We start from the raw sequence: 20,600 nt of genomic DNA, 5'->3' as shown, positions 1-20,600 counted from the left end.
CATCTCTCCCAATTCTGATCCACCAGCCAAAATTCAGTGTTGTATCCAAAAATGTTACAGTGCATTTTTGTTTCTAGGCAGCAATAATGATGGTGTCCAACTATGCTGAAGGATGGTTCAAAGAAAAATATTTCATGTTTCTAAGCACTTAAATTGATAACTAAAAGCAATTAGATGCTAATTTCTGGTGGGGCACTGTTGACTGCAAGTGATAGCTCATAATTATTTGTGCCTTGAAATAAACTTTTATACAAATTCCAGAGACGCAAGTCTATTAGAGAGAAACAGGGGAAAACTTTAGTTAAAATATCTTACAATAAAATAATTATAGTTATAAATCTCTTTAGTTAAATATGTACATATTATGCAGTATTTTTTTAAAAAAATGAAAGAAGTGGTTAAAGTTTTCAAGCGAATCTACTGCACAAGTCCACCATCTTGTCAGTTGAAAATCATGATGTCACTTTAACATTCAGACATAGTAATGTGTCAGACTAATGGCAATGTGTTGTGCAAACTGTAAGCAAATATTTTTTTAAAAAAATCTGCAAAAAATTTCTGTCCCCATGGTAAGTTTCTAAAAAAGTTATCTGCGTACATTTTGATTGCAGAAAGAGGTTAGAATGACCAGCACTAATATAACCCCCATATCTACAAAAAAAGGTAACTCTGTGGGTAACTAATTTCTTTTAAGCAATAAACTGTAAGTCCAAGCAGACTGTGCTTTTTAGGCAGCCACATGGCCTATAAGGTAGATATTGTCATAAAGGTGTCCAACAAAATCTTCACTAATGTTCTGAGCAGCACGACGTGTGTTTCGGATAAATTCTCTCTTTGACATTTTATTCTTCACATGAGGGCTAGTAAGGTCAATGGAAAGCAGGATCAAAGAGTAGCATAGGACATAGACAGCATCTAAAGAAAAACAGGGGGAAATGGAGGGGAGAATGGCATTAGCAAAGGAGATGATGACTGAAGAAAGCGGAACAAACCATCAAAATACTGCCAGTTTATACTGATGTACTGTAGAGTATTTAAAAATCCCTAGATGAGCTGAATGTTTTGAAGTCTATGTAGTGTACTCAAAATATTTATATACTGCTTTTTATATACTGATTTAATACTGTATTTATATACAGTTTACAACAACAATACTAAAATAAAACAGTACATACAAACCAACCTCATAGCTGAAAATACTTAAGATAGTAAGGTATCAAAATATTTTGGTGCCTCAAAGACAGCTAAATACCTAGAAAGTTTCCTATAACTGAAATGCCCCTCCCAAAACCCTACTAAAACAAAACAAATCTCCTCCGTTATTGCTAAAAACAAATAAAAAACATCTGATGGAGGTGGTATAATATCTGCATTGCCATTTTAGAGTTTAAGGACAGGCAATGGCAGCAAAAAAAAGAATATGAGTGTATATATGAAAATACAGTACACTTAATGGAAATTACTAATTTGCTCCGGCTGCTATTCACTGCAGAGCTATCAAGATTTAACTCACACAAAATCAGTGGGAAGGTAAAAGAACCTTAGTTTTATTGGGTCACAGCAATGGTGGATCAAGCAGCCCTCCAGATGTTGGACTACAACTCTCAGAATTCCTAACACAATCTTGGTTGAGTTGCCTGTGGCTGCTGGTCCTTGTAGTCCAACAACATCTTGACACTGAATTCTCACCACTTGCCTACAGTCTTAAACACTGAGCTTAAATCCATTTAGTGGATATAAGCATTCTTTTGTTTCATTAATAAGTTAGACATATTTATATGCAGATAGATCATTCTTAAATGATCTAAAAATGAATTTGGCATATTTGAAAATGTTTGATCAAGTGTTAATTTACAATGCAACCAGGCACTCCAAGCCATCCATCTTCCCATCTTACCTGGGCTAAGGCCAAGATCTCTCATCAAATCAGGGTTGCAAGCACAAAATCTGTGTGAGAACTTGGTAATAAGAGTCTCAAGATATTCACCACGCTCCTCAGGGGCATGAATATGTTTGAAAAACTCTCTTAGTGCATTTGGCAAGAACTGATTTCTAAAGTTATGTAGTGTCACAAGGTCATCTAACACATCTCGCCTAATTTAGAAAAAAAAAAGGAAAAAGAAAAGCATTTTAAGACAAATTGTTGGCTTTTCAAAAGACTGAGGCAAAGCATACATTTCAGAAGCATATCAGGCACAATCTTATACGTGTATACTCAAACATAGGCCGACTTTAGTTCAATGCCAATAACAGGTAAGTGTGTACAGGACTGCAGCCACAGATCTTCTGCAGCCCCCTTCCCTTTAAAAAGGGACCTGTCTCCTTCTCATTTGGATTAGCTGAATGACATGCTGGATTCTGGCCACAGTGTACAGTTTAATCTACAACATAATGCACATAGCACTAGAGACTGGACTGGGATTGTACAGACATTCTCCCTGTCCATTTGGCTTCTAACTTTAGAGATAATCTCAGAGGTAATGGGTATGTTGAAGGGTGTTCTGATCAAGAATACCTTTTCAGTAAGGGCCAACAGATAACATTTAAAGCACAGTAACAACCCCTATTCTAAATGACAGTGTCCAAAGTCCAAACTGTACTAAAGTTAAAAATGAGTTACAGATTCTTTTTATTCCCATGTGATTTTTATATCATTTTCCTGAATAAATGGAACTTCAGGAAGTTAAATCAAAAGTCAAAACCGCAAATGTGGAGGGCCAACTACTGTCATTGCAAGATGCTTGTTCTACTGAGCCAATTTTATTGACTGTATCCAGAAAAAAGAGTGTAAGTAAATACCCCTCAGCATTGCCATTATTGCTGCTTCTCCCACTCTGCATGACTAATGATCACTATTTCAGTGTTAAGAAATACAACTTCATTAAATAAAAGGGAATAGTGTTTTCCATTTCATAATCATGTTACCTTTCGTCAAGATAGATTCTCAGTTTCTTCCAATTTAGTGTTCTTGTACAGAAGATAAACTTAGCTATTTCCTTTGGGGAATCATCCAGTATTCCCTTGGACATAAAATAGTTCACTCCCTGGGACAAAGAAAAGTATGGTTAGCTTTTTAAATGTTCAACTGGAATATTTAGTATGAAACAAATCTAAATATGAAGAAATTCTATCTTCAAAACTACATATTAATATGCTCAGTGTAACTGATATGCAAGCAAAACATACGTTAGCATAGTTATGCATGATTTTTAGATGCACTCAAGTAGCCAAAATAAATAAATAAATAAATAAATAAATAAATAAATAAATAAATAAGTTTCCATCTACAGTAACCTCAACAGTATCTTATTTTTTTCCTGCCCCACAAAACTATAATTTTAAGATTTCTGTGGAACCATATTTAATTTCCTAACTTGGTTTCATGTAGAAATGTTACCCAAAATGCATTAATCAGACTTATTTTATTTTAAAGTATCAAATTTTTATGTTCAGTTGCGCATGGCACTGTAGTCAAATAAATGGATGGCTTTGGACTTAATATCTAACTGTTCTCCTCCCTCCCCCAAGTTACTATGAACTTTACAGTAGTGCTTTAAGGGATATGATAGAAATATATTCCCAACTGAAAAGAAGTCAAAGAAGTGTAACATCTGAATGTTACATCTCAACCCTTGGCCTATAGTTTTACTATAGGATCACCTAGTCCCAGCACCAGGGTACATTCCATGGTACCCCATAATATACAGGAGACAGATAATCATGCTTGTTTGATGCTGACAAGAACAGAATTGCTGATGGTATTAAAGCATGGCATTTGACAAGCCCTTCACAATTGGTCAGGATTGTCCAGAAATCCTGAAACACTTTTATTTCGTATTGTAAGGTATTCATATGTCAGTCACAGGTTAATGTTTCTATTTCTTTTTCAAAGTAGAGGACTCCATTTTAACTAGGTGACAGTATACCATTGTGTGAACTTTGAATTAGATAGCCTTATTATTATTTCTACCCAGCACGGTCTATTCTCTCTCCTATGAGCTCTAATATGAAGACTTGCACTTTTCTTGTAATTTTGATTTATATTCTTAACATTTCAGTGCAGTAGGTGTAATATATATTGAAGTAATATATGATGTAGATTACATTGTAAAATAAAACTCCTCAAGCATCATTGTGAGCTTTTGTGTCCCCTTTTAGCTTTCAATCCTCTTGACGCTACCCTTTCTTTTTATTGTCATTGCAGTAGCAGCCTACAACTACTCAGTCTGCACTTACTCAAATTTCAAAGATGTGGTTTAAACACTGCAAATCTTTCAAAACTAGCTGCCCTGTTTCATTTTTACCACACATTCTAGTATATATAAAACATAGTAGCTTAAGTCCATCAAGTCTCAGTGACATCTATGAAAACATAAATGCCAATCTGGAATGAGGCAAACTTGCCATTGGTCTTTGACATAAATGTTATCTTTTAGGTTAAACAATCCTTAAAACAGTCTTACAAGACATAAAAAACAAATAGGTAATTAGAAAATTAGAAAGATTTAAACAAGCATGAAAGACTTGTGTGCACCAAGTATTTTAGTAAGCATCTGTGGGAGATTTAGTGTTTGTTTCTATGTTACAAAGCTGTCGGGTATAACATCTCCCCATGTTACGGTAAAATAATCATAAGGGTCATATTTAATGCAGTTTTGCCATAATGGACTGTTTTAGTTTCTGTATTTTGCTACCAAACAGAATAATTTATTCAAAAACCTAGTTAAAAACTAAAATGAATAATAAACTACTCTCTCCAAAATTCCATTTCTAAAAGCAAGTAGGTAATGCGTTAGAAAAAAGTAATGGATTTCAACATGAAGTATGCTTAAGCCTGCCACTTTTGTTCTTCAGACAATTGTTATTCTCCAGTTTGCCCATCACATCAGCATCACTACAAAAACTAGGGATGTGAATAGCATTTGAGAAAATAACAAGAGCTTCCAAACTATGGCAACTCTCTCCTTCCCATCTGATTCCGAGGCGGCTGTCTCTGTAGTGAACCAGTGTCTGTGGTCAGTAATGGACTGGATGAGGGCAAACAAATTGAAACTTAATCCAGTTGGAAGGCAGATCAGGGAATAGGGATATTGCCTGTGTTGGATGCAGTCACACTCCCCATGAAATCTCAGGCTCACAACTTGGGTGCGCTCCTGGACTCAACTCTGAGCCTGGATGCCCAGGATTTAGCAGTGGCCAGGAGTGCATTTGCACAGTTAAAACTTGTGCACCAGCTGTGCCCATTCCTTGAAACACCAGATCTGGCTACAGTGATGCATGGCTTGATTATATCCTGTTTGAACTACTGTAATGCACTCCATGAGGTTGCCTTTGGAAATTGTTCAGAAACTTCAGCATGTGCAAAATGCCGAAGCCAGAATGCTGACCAGGGCCAGTTACAGGGAGCATGTAACTTCCTTGTTAAAACAGCTTCATTCCAGGCACATTTCAAAGTGCTGATCATGACCTATAAAGCCCTACACGGCGTAGGTCCAGATTGTTTGAGAGATTGTATCTCCCCATACGAACCTGCCAGAGCCCTGTTTCCAAGGAAGGCTTTCTCTCGGTCCCACCACCATAACAGGCTCACCTGGTGAGGACACAAGAGAGCCTTCTCAATGGCTGCTCCTACCCTCTGGAATGCCCTTCCATGAGAAGCAAGACTGGCCCCCTCCCTGTTTGCCTTTCATTGGCAAGCAAAAATGACATTATTCAGGCAGTCTTTTGATGTATAATTGTGGAGTGGCTTGGGTGTCTGTTATATAGGGTGGGTACCATGGTTTTAGTGTGGTTTTAATGTCTATAATTTTTGTTTGGTTTTAGGTAATATCTTTAATTGCTTTATTGTAATATGTTTCTAGAATTTTGTCAGCTGCTTTGGATTTCTTTTGGGGAGAAAGGCAGGATAGAAATCAAATAAATAAATAACATAAATCATGTCAGTAGCATGGTACTTACCTCTTCAGGATTGGCATTGAAGGTAAGGCTGCCTTCATCCAACTGCATATACAGTTTTCTAAAAGAAAACCCAAGGGGTGGATTCTTATTGTATATGGAACAGTGACCCCAAGTGGATTTGCACAATCTACAAAAAAACGGAAGAAGTATGTTCAGAATAAAAATATATTTCCATGCTTTAATTTTCAAGTCTCTTGTTAAGTTGCAAGATGTGTCAGGATTTCAAGCACTCTCTGAAATTACATTATTATTTTAAATGTATTGCATAGCACATGGCTCAAAACATTTATTCCTTGGACTTTAGGGAAGCTTCTCTAACTAAACCTGAGTAATCTGAAGAATGTTTTTTGAGGGCTCATTTTGCCCGGAAAACAAAAGGATTATATTTAACTAACCCTCTTATGGATGGGGCTGTACTGGGGAGAAGAGGGGGAAGAATCTGTTCACAACATTTTAAATTTTGCTTTCAATAAGGTAACTTAAATACCTGGAATCTGAAAACAATTGAGAAAACGGTCTTTTGTGATTATTTACTGAAAATCTTTGTATGTCATCCTTCATCCTATGAGGTTTTGAGGTCACATACTACCAATTATATAAAAAAGCAATAGAACCACAGGAAAAATATTTTAAAATTATGACTCCATAGATTTTCAGTTGTTAAATAAGGTATTAGTGATAAAAGCATCTGGAGAAAAGCATCAGCTGAAAATTTTGAAGAATATGGAAGTTGGTAGGGAAGAGAAACTCCTCCAGGTATTTGGCTATGAAGCCATTTATGTATTAAAGGTAAGTACCAGAACCTTGAAATTAGATCAGGAAGTGAACAGATAATCAAAGATGTTTTGTCAGAGTTGATGCACAAACATTGTTACCCCAGCCAAAATTCTGACAATCGAATTATACATCAATTGAAGCTTCTGAGTCATCTTCAGTGGTAGCCCAGGCACAATGTACTGCAGCGTTCCAACTGGGAGGTACTAGACTGTGAAATATCACAGACTATATCTGTGCTGAAATGCCTGCCATGAGTGAAGAAACAAAACTGGCAAAAGGCACTCTGCCATCTAGTAATCCTAATCACCAACCTGGATGTAGGAGTATTCTTGATACGTATACTTGTTTTTTCGAAAAAAATGACTAAACAAAGGAAACATCATTTTCCACATTAGCCAACTGCTGGCATTGCCTCTGCCTTCTCAAGGTTCAATTTAATTTAAGTTTATTAATTCAACCCAGCCCAGTGGGCTCTTGATATCCACTGGGGTTTCGACTTCTCTTGGATGCCAAAATCTGTGGATGTTCAAGTCCGAGTAAATACAATGGAAAGTAAGATGGTGTCTTTGATATAAAATGGCAAAATCACGGTTTGTCTTTTGGAATTTGTGTGTGTGTGTTTAATATTTCCTGCCATTGATGCTTAAATCCAAGGATAAAGAATCCATAGATAGAGAGGACCAACTATATCCAAACAACACTTACTTCTAGCACCTCTACAGTCTCAATTGTCTCAGAAGCCAGAAAAATAGAGCAGGATATAGTCAGCTTACTACATTTCACTCAAGGTACTGTAATAATCTCCCTCAGCAGCTTGATATAGATGTTTAAATGAAGAAGTTCAAGATGGAAAGAGGAACACGCCAGGGGTGCCCGCTATCTCCTCTCCTATTCATATTGACACTAGAAATTCTCAATATCCAGATAAGACAAGAAAAACTCATTAGAGGAGTACAGATCAAGGAGCATAATTTCAAATTAAAAGCTTATGTGGACAACAAATTTTTTTATTTAGACTACCCAAATAGAAGCATACACCACCTAATGAGGATCATACAGGAATATGAAGAAGTCTCAGGCTTCAAAATTAATCTGAGTAAAACAGCAATACTCTCTAAGAACATGTCAGCAGCAGAAGAAAAAGAACTCAGTTCCCTATCTGGATTCAAAATAGAGAAAAAAAATCAAGATATCTCGGAATATGGCTGACCAGCAGAAACATGGATTTGTTTGAGAATAACTATGGTAAAACTTGGATCGAAATCAAGAAAAACCTAGAGAAATGGTCCGAATTACATTTCTCCCTTTCATGGAAAGTTGCAACAATCAAAATGAACATACTATCAAAGTTCATTTTTTTTTATTCCAAAACTTGCCAATTGTAGACAATGTAAAATACTTTGAACTCTGGCAGCGTGAGTTAACTAAGTTCCTCTGAGAAGGAAAAAAATCTAGAATAAAATGGAAGATCTTAACAGATGAAATGAAAAGAGGGGGACTGGCATTGCCTAACTTTAAGCTATATTTTGATGCTGCCTGCCTATTATGGATAGAGGATTGGGCAAAGCTACAGAATGAAAGATTACTGTGTCTAGAGAGCAGTAAACTCATGTCTGGATTTCACACATTTCTCTGGTATGACAAGTTAAAAGATAACGCAGACTTCTCCCTCCACGTAATTAGAAAAGCCATACTAAAATCATGGTTAAGGACTAAAGAAAAAATTTACACAAAGCTACCAGTATGGGCCTCTCCACAAGAGGCTCTATTTGACAGAACCAGAAAAGATAAAAATGTACCATGGATAACTTACAATGATCTAATAAACAATAAAGATGATTTCCCCCCTAAATCATCTGGACAACTGAACGAAGAAGGGAAGATCAGCGACTGGTTTAGTTATGTACAACTGACAGAAAAGTTGAAAAAAGACAAAAAAGAATCGGGACTGAATAAAGAAACAACACTCATAGATAGAATTTTATTTGATAAGGAGAAAGGTCACATTTCAAAATACTATAAAGTACTTAAAGAGAGAGATCTAGAACAGGAGGAACTAAAACATAATATGATTGTATGGGCCCAAGAAATTGAAAAACCAATAGAACTGACTAAGTAAGGAGAAGACATTAAAAGAATCGAACAACTTCACATTATGGCAAAACTACCGAGAAAACTTTTAAAAAATGTTTCATCACTGGTACATCACTCACTCCTCACAAGTTAACACATATTTACAAAACTATGAATTCAGATTGCTGGAAATGCCATAAAGCTAACGGTAAGTTTCTTCATATGTGGTGGAATTGTAATAGAGCAACACTTTCTTGGAAAACAATTCACACAACAATAATTGAAATCACTCAGAGTAATTTACCATTTGACTCTCTTCTCTATCTCCTAAATATGATCCCAGAAAACCTAAGCAAAGATGCAGGGGAAAGCAAAACGAGCAGGTGTATCATTCTGTATATGATCACAACAGTAAGGATCTTATACGCCAAATACTGGAAAGAGTGATCTCTTCCCAACAAAAAAAAGAATGGTTAAATAATCTCAATGAAGCCATGCAGATGGACATCTTGACAGTGCTAATGAAAGAAAGAATGCCTAAGGAGATAGAAGAAGAATGGCACTGCATACAGAACTATAGATATAACTACCGGTAACAGGAAAGGAACTGTTATACTTATACATTATTCAGACTTACTGTCACAAATAAGTATTTTTTTCTCACTCTAGTTTGGCCTTTTTATTACCTGTCCCTACTCAACTGATAATACTATCACTATAGATACATAAAGCTCAAATGCAAACTGCATGAATATAACTTGGATCTTTTGAAATTGATTGTATTAGTTTTGCTTCTTTTTATGAATCTTAACCTTACGCGAAGAATCTTTAGGAATTTTTTTGTCTCTTATGAACAGGTATAGTACAGGAAACCAGAAAGTGATTAATATGATTTAAAGAAACCATACAAGACAGCTGTTTGTTATATGTTAAATGTTTATGTATGTGTGTATTGTTTTATATGTAAAAAATTATTTGTTTTATGTCACTGAGATTGAAGTTTGACTATATTGATATCTGTATTTTTAAACGTTTAAAAACCCCCCACAGATGTTTAAAAGCATAGGAGACAAGATGAAGACCTACAGAACTTCACAGAACTAATACCATGCATCCTCATCATCCTGCTACCTCCGGGAACCAATCCTGCATCTAGGAATGGAATCACTATATCACTTTGCTTCCCACCTCCAACCCACAGAGCTGGTTCACTAGGATAGGAAAAGCAACAGCAAAATCAATTAAGACAGTCACACTCTTTTCTCTCTGTGTTCATTTATTAAAGGGAACAAGGCTGCTATGGATTAGTTACAATCAAGGTTCTTCTGATTACTATTCAGAATCATTTTAATGTATAGAGCACTGGAAGCAAAAGAGCTTTCAAACACATATATTCCTAAGTGCTAGGCAATATTTTAAAGCAGTTTCATTCTAACAATCTTATTAATATTTCAGGGGCTAACTGGGAAATGCATATAAATCTCAGTCAACTATAACCTTAAATTTCAAAATAATAAGCCTATGAGGGATTAGGAGAGTGTTTTAAGTTTTATTTCCAGGCAGTAAACCACTCCACAAAGAAGAATATAATCCAGTATGTGGTTTTATGCAAGTTGTATGTCTGATGCAGGGTGAGATTCACAACCTAGCACTCTCTACTCTTCATCCCAATTGTATATACAGTGCACCCTTAGTATGCACTGGGATTTGGTTCAAGGACCAGGTGTGGATACCAAAATCCATGGATGTTCAAGTCCCATTAAATACAAGGGCATAAGAAAATGGTGCCACTTATATAAAATGGCAAAATCAAGGTTTGCTTTTGGATTTTATATACAAATTTTAATATTTTCAAGCTGTGGATGGCTGAATTCTTAGATAAAAAAAACCTCTGGATATGGAAGGCTGACTGTATCATCAGTAAAGAGTTCAGAATCTGAAGTTTGGTGCTTTGCACTGCAGTCCTATAATACTTTCCTGGCAGCAAGTCTTAATAAAGCACATGGATTATTAGTTCTATATAGATATGATTGTAATGCTAGAAGCACACTCTGGATTATGTTTTTAAAGCATCTGTGACAAAGTTCTATTATGTCTGGTGAAGATAGTCACTGAGAACATGGCACTAACCCTATCAAAGTTTTAAAAAGTTGTGGTAATAGGCTGGAATAGACCAAGTTGTTGATAAATCATTTACCAGATTCTGTCCTACAGGTGTAACAATTCATAATATATAGTAAAGTGTTTTCTTTGCAATGTGTTAATTACCTTTTTTTTTAAAGAGAAAGCATACATTTAAAATTATTTTTATAGTAAAAGAAATTTAAAATTATGTTAGAATACTTTGGATTGGATTCAGATTCCATGCCACAGCAGTAAAAAGCACAAAGAACATTTACACTGATTTATTTTTCCACTGTGAAGTGTCATTCTATGAAAGCACAGATCCTGATATAGTGTATCAGGTTCCATAAACGCTGGACTGTTAGATAATGCAACTAAATCCTGCAATGCCACATGGGCATTTTGTGAGACTGAACGCACATCTGGATCCAACCTATTTTACTTAAGGTGTAAACTTACAGAAATGTTACACAGTGTTATGTAACTAAAACTGAATACTATAGGTATTATACTGTACCACATTTTGAATACAATAAAATCCATTCTGGCAAGAGGCATGAGAATATTCAAGAAAACTACACCTGCACTACTGCTTATAAAATAACTCCCTTGCACTTCTCTGAAATGTAGTAATATCATTACAGCCAGTACTATTTGTATTTGAAGCCAGTAATCATTTATTGAATTGTTCTTATATAGAAAATAAAAACAACAAAACAATTTATTTATTCTTTTGATTAGTGAAAGAAGCATTTCTGTCACCTTGGAAACAAACACAATAAAAAAAGTTTTAATGAAACTTATACTTTGTTGTTAAGCCCATTGTGCTATAACATTAAATGCAATCTATCCTGTGAAGATAGAAACAACTCCAATTTTGAGACTGAAATCCTTCCCTGCATCTTCTACTCTTTTCTCGTCCTTAGTGTACCCTAAGAAAATTTACTAATAATGCATGTCCACATGTTTGGAAGGTGTGCATGCAAATATCATTTCTCCCACTTGTGAACCTTAAGTCAAATCCCATATAGGCATGCAGCTCTTTGAGTAATGAGGATAAATCCAAATGTTTTTCTCTTTCTGATACATGCCATTTTCTATTCTAAATGGCCATTTTCCAATTGTAATTGTTATTTTATAGGCCCAAATGCTAATCTGCTGAACATTTGCACTAGCATAGTTCCACAGGCCTTTAGGAGGCTAGAGCTGGTGATTCTGCTTCACAAATCTACTGAATGATGTTTGTGACTGCTATGCTCAAGAGCAGTTCTCCAGATGGTTCTAAAAAGCTACTGATCAGAATGCTATGCTTCAGGTCTTGACCAAACATGCAGGTGACACTCTTGAAATGGCTCTGTATGTCTCTGTATGTACACTCTTTTGATTCAGCAGCATCAGAATATAGTTGCTTCTCAATTTCCATCATTCTTGCCCTCTGTATCAAGTGTATGGTGAAGCTTTCTAATTAATTATTATTTAAGTACAATTAAACAGTAATTTTTCACTTCTGATGTTTTGTTTAAAGAAGCAAATGTTATGGAAAAGAAATTGTGGATTTAATTGCTGTTGTAACCTGTACTCATGACCTCTCATTAACTTACCCTTGCCACAGTAGCTCATCATTAGCGAGATCCTGCCAGACACATGAAGCCAGGCAGAGGTCTGTTGCATTCAGGTATGACAAAATAGTAAAGCTAAGTTCAGGAGGCAACATTTCCAGGTTGATGAACCCTTCTTGTTCTTTTGATTTCCGAGTTTTCAACAGATGGTAAATGTCAATGCCTCCTTGGGCATGTTTCCGATGATTTGCGTTTGAAACATTATTTGCAGCTATCCTTCTACCATGCTCTCTGGAAAGATAGCTTTGCCCTGCATATCCCTGGTGTTGCAGCTGCTGGTTCCTGGCTACTCTCCACAGCCCTTGACCCATCTGCAAGCCTGTAGGATGTAAATAGAAAGGAAAGAAACAAAATGCATACTCAAATTAGTTCAGTAAAAACACATTTGTACCACAGTGATACAAGAGCAAGAAAATAAAGGCACAAGTGTCTATAGAATGAACTGATTTTCATGCTAGGTATTACCAAACTAAAGAAAAGTGTGAGGCAGGTTTAATGTTTAAAGGTTTGGACTAAATTACCAAGCTAATGTTGCAAATATCAATAATCAAAGCTTATGTTACAGAAAATCCATATTGAAGCCTATGAGACTATTCACCAGAATGGTTGCACAAACATATATTTTCTTTTTTTAAAAGGAAAAAATAAAGTTTATATCATCTGCATAAACTTCATTTTTAAAAAAACAAATATTACTCATCCTTACCTGAATAGTGAACTCAATAAATATCAGCAGGTGAATTTACAGTTCATTTGCTTATACTAGTCAGAGAGCTTCCTATTCTCAAAACAACGTTTGATGTGAATCTTAAATGTCTAGCATGATGGCTAATCTGTTAACTGGCTCACTTACAGAACGGGGTTGGGTCAGGTCTATAACTAACTCAGCGGCTGGGAATTATTTTCCCAAGCAATCTGATCAGTAACAAAACTGCTGCTGGTAAAGATGGACAATAAGGCTGGAAGAATTCAAAACATCAAAGACTGCAGAAATTAGATTATTAAGAAATCTAAAATAAAATTTCCTATGTCTCTGGATAGGGAACAGAGTTAAAAATGATTCTGGTTCCTTAACATTTGACACATCTGCAAGCCATAATTTACCAATGCAAACAAACCACAAAATATCCTACAAGTGTTCTGGAAAACACTCAGACTTGCATTTTGGAGAGCATCTGGGGAATAGCATTTAATATTGTTGAAGGCGGACACCACAAACACCTCTGTGTGACCCTTCACGAAAGCATTTTTCTCCTACAAATTCATTATGAGATGGGCTATCAGTAATAGTGAGTTTCCAGTATATAAATAAATGCATTCCTTTTAGAGAAATGTTTTATATCTGACAATATGGAGAATGAAAAGACTTTAAAAAAAATAATGTTGATGGTTTCTTCTGTTAGTAAGCCTCCCCTCCCCCCGTCTTTTAATAATCTGGAGAAAGCTAAGAGTCTCCTTATAGTTCAAGTGTCCCTTATAGTTGAGTATCTTGTATCCCCTTATATACACATATACACACTATCTCTGTCTCTTTCACACACACAAACAGTGAGACAGAACACATATTTCTGGTGTTTGTCAGTTATATGATAAGCAGGCAGCATTATCGTAATTGCACCATAAGCATTCAGCAAAGACTTCCAAACTCAACTTTTATTTTAATTTCTCTGTGTGTTAAAGTGTGTCTTGTTTTATTAATTGACTTCTGTGGGAGACGGCAATTAAACAACATCCTCCCTGAAGTCTAGTTCAGGCACCTTGTAAATTAGGCACCTATAGTAAGTATTTTAATAACAGCTTGTATTTACTATAAACGAGAAGGGAAGCTATATAAGCTCAGAGTTCCATATCATAAAACCCACTCATTTTTGTGAGGTTTGTGTTTGCAGAACAGGCCTTCTGGATTCAGTCCCCAAATTCCAACTCTGTGGTCTGTTCTAATGCACAACATGCACATACCTAGACAAGGAAAACACTGTTTCAAAAGTGTGCACATCAGGAGAGACAAAAGAACACTTGTCAAATCTTTTATTTTTATATCACTGAAATAATCTTTATCTGGGCATATAAGAGGTGATCAACAGGAAAAAAATTAAGTATAACAATAGTCCAGCAGAGATGGAGTCAGACTGTTTATCAGCTACATTACAAGGCCCATCCTACTCCCAAAAATGCCAGACCACCTGAATAAGAGGTCTACCAGCAAACAACCTCGCTGAAGGAGTGGAGGCTGCATGGATCAGGAGAGAGCTGAGGCCCAAGGCAGTAATTCCCAGACTTTGGTCCTCCAGGTGTTTGGGACTTCAGCTTCCAGAAGCCACAGCCAGCTTGGCCAATAGTCAGGAATTCTGGGAAATAAAGTCCAAAACATCTGGAGAACAAAAGTTTGAGAATCACTGCCCTAAGGTAAGGATTTACAGCAATTAAATGCATTTTATGGGATTTAGCCTTTAAAACTCCCACAATGCTCTCTGCCTTCAATATACACATCAACAAATCCAATTTAAGAATTGTCCTTATTTCTCTTAAAGCAACTATGCATTATCCCACAGTTTGAAGGAATCCTGCCTGTACATAATAATAATAATAATAATAATAATATCTTATTTATAGCCCGCCTTTCCATAGATCAAAGCGGGTTACAATCACAGAATGCATTACAAACAGCAATAAAATACGTTAAAAACTACAATCTACGGCCGGTTACACACCGGCACTTTAGTGCGTGACGAGCACGCACTAGGATTACAAAAGGGCGGTGCTTCCGCACCGCCCTAACCCTAGTGTGTGCCCGTCATGCACTAAACGGCGGCGGCCCTTCCATATGGCCGCCGCCGTGAGGACGTCACGGCCGCGCCGCCTCTAGACGGGGCGGCGCGGACATGATGTCCTCAATCTGCAGCAGGGCGCCTAGTGCGCCCTTTCCGCGGACCAGGAAGGAGCTCCGTTTCGGAGCTCCTTCCTGGTCCGCGGCGCCGCTTTGCTTCGCTGGGTGCAGCCTTCAGACGGCTGCGCCCAGCGAAGCAAGGGAGAAAGGGGCCAAGCGGCCCCTTTCTCCCCCTCCCTGCCGCCGCGGGGTGTCCTTGGGGCTTGAAGCCCCAAGGACACCCCTTTTCAGGCTGCGGGGAAGCGGCGTTTTGCTGCTTCCCCGCAGCCCGAAAAGCGGCGGATCAGGGCCTCAGCGGCTGCCGGTGTAGCCACTGAAGCCCCGATGCTCCGGGGAAATGGGCAGGTCCAGACTGCCCCAAATGGGCAGTCTATAACCCGCCCACAACATCCAAGCTAGCACAAAAATACAACAGCAGTGAAGGGAGAGCAGAAGTTACAATTAGGGACACTAGGGAAAAGCTTGCTGGAACAAGAAGGTTTTTAACCCCTTCTTAAATAGGTCGAGGGAGGTGGCTGAGTGGAGCTCGCTGGGAAGCGAGTTCCTGAGCTGTGGGGCCGAGGTGGAAAAGGCCCTCTGTGATGTTGCTGAATATTTAGCATCTGGAACACATATGGCGGGAAGTCCAACAGAAGTCAAAATTTCACACACATATAGATTCAAAATACCTCTGTTTATTTCACTATGAGATGTGTTCTAAAATTTTAGTAAATTCAGCTCATTTGAAGTAATGACACACTACTCTCACTTATAAAATATATAACAGTCATTTCCAACATACAGTCTTTATGCTGCTGTTCTATCTGTGACGGACAACCATTCAATTGCTCCTCAAAACCAACCAACAAAGGCAGTTCTACTGCCTTCCAAGATAATCAGTTCCACTGCTAAACCATTCTTACCATAGAAATTTAATGTTTAGTTCAAATCTTCTTTCTTATAGTTTGAATCTGTTGGCTTGAGCCCTATCTCCTCAGATTAAAACTCACTTCTACATGTTCTATCTGTCAGCCTTTCAGGTACTTGAAGCTGGCTGTCATTACTTAGCACTGATAAATGTACAAGTCCAATATTGTGCTCATACTATATCAATGCTACTGGAGATATGAAGGCTCAGAAATGGTGGGGACATGGGTTTTCTTTGTTTGCAGGTGGAGAAAATGGGAGCGGTTCCTGTGTTGTTCTTGACCTTCACATTTCCAGATGAAACATCAGTTCAACAACAGTGGCCATTCTACCAGATTCAAAAGAAGAGGGAGTGAAGGGAGCCAAGGCCATTCAAGCAGTTCTGTAACAGACCAGCTACCTTTTACTCCTCACCTCTCTGAACAGTCCTGATTCCATCTGGATATTTTAAGAACTCTGCATCTTGAACCGGTGTCTGAATTTGCATTCCCCTTCTCCTTTCTCATCCCTTTTTTATTTTGGTGCCCTAATCTGTCCCATCACTCTTACAGAGGCATTTATTGGGAACATAGGAGAGCACCTTCTTGGTGGCCACTCCCAGGCTCTGAAATTCCCTTACTAGAGAGGTTAGATTTTCCTGCTATCCCTTCTTAGGCAGATGAAGACTGGGTTTTTGGGCAGATTTTTAAAGATTGCTTTCTCAGGGGAAAAGAATCTTGTATAGTGTGCTCTACTATCTATTTGCTATCTTCCTTTCAATGATGAGGTTTTTAACTGGTTTAAATCTAATAGATAGTTTGATTACATTTTAAATTTTGTATGATATGAATGTTTACTGTCTTTCTTCTGACATTTGTAAGCTGCCTTGAACTCTATCCCGGGAAAAGGCATAATGTAAATAAATGTTATGACAATGATGCAGGGGCTGTCTTTTTCCCCACTGGTCTATCAGTGATCGGTAGGAATGTTTCCAATTGCAGCATGAGGAAAAAATACTTTCTGAGAAATGGGCAGGAAAAGAGCACAAAAGGAATGATGAACAAGTAAAAAGTTTGCTCACATACATAGAGACTGAAAGTATGTGGCTAGGTATGGGTAACTTGGACAAAAGAATAAAGGGGGCTATTCGAGCATCAAGTGCTGACTGGGTAGAGAAAACTCTAGGTGCTCAACTACAAAGCAGCAGCATGCGTACAATCCCACTTCATAACCACCACCACAACTCTGTCCATCAACCTTTCCTCATTCTCCTCCCTTTGAAGTGATATGCTACTACAGCCTCAGCCCCTGCTTCTCCATAGGCCTCCATATTTTGCATAGGGCTTGTACTCTGTTCCCTTGCCATGTCACAAGAACTGCTTCCTCCACAACCTGTGCAGAAACTAAACTATCTGTCAGAGAGGTCAGTCCTACCAGAAAGCTGTAGAGGAATGACAGGTAAGGGGGAAATGGAGATGTTATTCTCTCTATATTAGGGGAAGCATTGTGCTGAGAAAGATAGAAACCAACTTTAACAGGGGCCGACTCCTCTGCAGAATCACTGCGAGTGACAATATCAAACATCAGAAACAAAAGGTATTAGGGACATGCTATTATTTCCCCCTCCCTCCAAGCAAAATGCACAGGTAGATCATGAGAGACTGAAATCAGGGAGACATTCAAAGGAGATAAGTGTTGTAATCATGAGTGACTTGAACTACTCTTAGATTGACTGGTTAAGCATGGTCTTGTCAAAGCAAAGAGGTAAACATTTCTAGATATGTTAAATGACTGTGCCAACGAACAGCTGGTCATTGAACTGACCAAAGGGGAGATGGCTACGTGGTACTAACTGAGAGCTATTACATGACATAAACATGGTTCCATCATTTAGAAACAGTGACCACGAGACTATTAAATTTAATTTATGTGGGAGCTGGAAAGCTCCAAAGAACTGCAACAAAGTCCTATTTGATTTCAAAAAAGGAAACGTCGATACAATGAAACAACTGGTAAAAAAGGAAACTGTAAGAAAGAATCAAATGGGTCAAGTGTCTGAAAGATGCTTGGGGACTATTCAAGATCACAGTTAGACTGCATTAGACATCACCAAGTACAGCTTATTACCAGAGTGAAAGAAACTATTATGAATAGAAAGGTTTCCTTCTGAAATTGCTTCAAGTTCTCAATAGTCTGATTCGTTATTTTACCTAAAGCAGTTCGCTATAGTTATATGTTGCATTTAAAAGAACAAAAATCAGCAATGAGAAACACCCATTTTAATGAAATTAAAGGTATGTATGTACCACTTTACAGGTCCTCATGAAAGGTATGACAAAACTCTCAAGAGTTTTGTTTTTATTTACAGACTATTTACCTGGCTTTGTTCCTTGTACCTGTTCATTGTGCTATAAATTACCAGACCCACATTCCCTTGTGTTACCTGCATAATGATCAAATGGGGAGGGAGGTGCCATCATCATAAGTTTATTTTACAAGCTGAGGCTCCCTTATCAGAAATATTCCAAAGACCAAAGCTTTTTTCATGAGTTGCTGAGACAGTGACACCTTTGCTTTCTGATGGTTCAGAGTATACAAACATTGTGTCATGCACAAAATCATTATGTAATATTGTATCCAATTACCTTCAGGCTCTGTATATAAGGTATATATAAAACATAGTTTTTGTGTTTTGACTTGGGTCCCATCTCTAAGCTATTTCATTATGTTGTTGTTGTGTGCCTCTAAGTCCTTTCTGACTTATAGTGAATCACAGAAGCATAGAGTTGGAAGAGACCACAAGAGCCATCCAGTCCAACCCCATTCTGCCATGCAGGAACTCTCAATCAAAGCATACCTGACAGATGGCCATCCAGTCTCTGCTTAAAGACCTCCACGGAGGGAGACTCCACTACACTCCAGGGGAGTGTGTTCCCCTGTCAAACAGCCCCTGCTGTCAGGAAGTTCCTCCTAATGTTCAGGTGGAATCTCTTTTCCTGGAGCTTGCATCCTGTTCTGGGTTATTCTGTGTCCTGTTCTCAGGAGCAGCAGAAAACAAGCTTGCTCCCTCCTCAATAGGCCATCCCTTAAAGAGGGCTATCATATCACCCCTTAGCCTTCTCTTCTCCAGGCTAAACACCCCCTGCTCCCTAAGTCGTTCCTCATAGGGCATGGTTTCCAGACCCTTCGCCATCTTAGTCGAAGGCAAACCTATAATAGGGTTTTCTTGGCAGTTTCTTGAGAGGGCGTTTGCCCTTTCCATGGCCATCCTTTGAGGCTGAGAGACAGCAACTTGGCCAAGGTCACCCAACAGATTTTAAGGCTTGAGTGGGGCATTGAACCCAGTCTCCAGAGTGGCAATCCAGCGCTCAAAGCACTTTGCCACGCTGGCTCTCTATTTCGTTACCTATGTCTATGCAGATATACGCATTTTGAAATCCAAACCAATAATCCCAAATAGCTCTGGTGCCCAGCATTTGGGAAACCCCAGAGTGGCCACGCCTTTTGATGCCAGTTCCAGAGTGGCTCCACTGCAGGATTAGGACTCCAGTGCTGCAAGGACTCAAAGCCCAGGGGGCCTGACCCAGCTGGAGGCCCCTGAGTCATGGAAAGCCACTTAACGTTGTCCTCAGCTGCACCGGATAAGTCCCAGGAGGCTGAGGGTAGCGGGCGAGGCCTCCCATGCGACCCAGGTGTGCCAAAACTGTGCCTTCCAGCCATCTCTGTCGTACAGAGCCTTTCCTTGGTTGAGAAGGGCTTTGTCTGCTGAGAACGTGCGCCTTGACCAAAGTCTCCCAGAGGCTTTTCGTTGCTGCTGCTGCTGCGTGCCTTCAACACTTAGGACGACCCTAATGTCAGCCTATCATGGGGTTTCCTTGGCCGGTTTCTTCAGAGGGGTTTGCCCTTGCCTTCCCTGAGGCTGAGAGAGTGTGACTCGCCCAAGGGGCACCCAGTGATTCGAACTCCCTCGCTTACCTGGACTAAACCCCGTCCCAACCGCCGCCGCGACGAGAGCCGTGCCAGTCGGAGCCCAAGCTTCACCAGGCGGGAGAGGAGCCCTGGCAGGCGGAGGGAAGGAGGGAGGCTGGGTCCCTCCGCAAAAGTAGGACCGGCTCCGGAGGCTCCTCGCTGCACCTTGGAGCCTCCACTGCCGCCGCCGCCGCCGCCGTGGTGGAGGTGGATGTTGTTACCGGAAGTGACGTTTCCACCTCAAGGAATGTAGTGGCGGTTTCGCAGCCGCAGATTCCACTCAGCCTCGAAAGACTGTCGGGTTTATT

General features: G+C 38.7%; 1 protein-coding gene across 2 annotated transcripts; it reads right to left on the bottom strand.

Annotated features, from left to right (window-relative positions):
• Positions 1–270: 270 nt before the first annotated feature.
• Positions 271–20,380, bottom strand: FBXO8 (F-box protein 8). 2 transcript variants are annotated; one of them, XM_089525461.1, is made up of 6 exons: positions 20,299–20,380; positions 12,534–12,870; positions 5,959–6,085; positions 2,926–3,044; positions 1,898–2,094; positions 271–915 (listed from the first exon to the last, which is right to left on the bottom strand). In XM_089525461.1, exons 2-6 carry the CDS (start codon positions 12,860–12,862, stop codon positions 728–730), a joined length of 960 nt encoding a protein of 319 aa, XP_089381587.1. In that variant the 5' UTR covers positions 12,863–12,870; positions 20,299–20,380; the 3' UTR covers positions 271–727. The 2 variants fall into 2 exon arrangements, with proteins under 2 accessions (XP_089381587.1, XP_089381586.1); XM_089525460.1 differs by lacking the exon at positions 20,299–20,380 and adding an exon at positions 14,414–14,434.
• Between the last annotated feature and the right edge of the window lie 220 nt (positions 20,381–20,600).

This window comes from Sceloporus occidentalis, unplaced genomic scaffold (genome assembly GCF_023333645.1).
Source record: "Sceloporus occidentalis isolate IW3139 unplaced genomic scaffold, rSceOcc1.0.p SCAF_5, whole genome shotgun sequence".
NCBI classification, from domain to species: Eukaryota; Metazoa; Chordata; class Lepidosauria; order Squamata; family Phrynosomatidae; genus Sceloporus; species Sceloporus occidentalis.
Note: the sequence above shows the minus strand (reverse complement) of the source record. Positions and strands in the feature narration are given on the sequence as shown.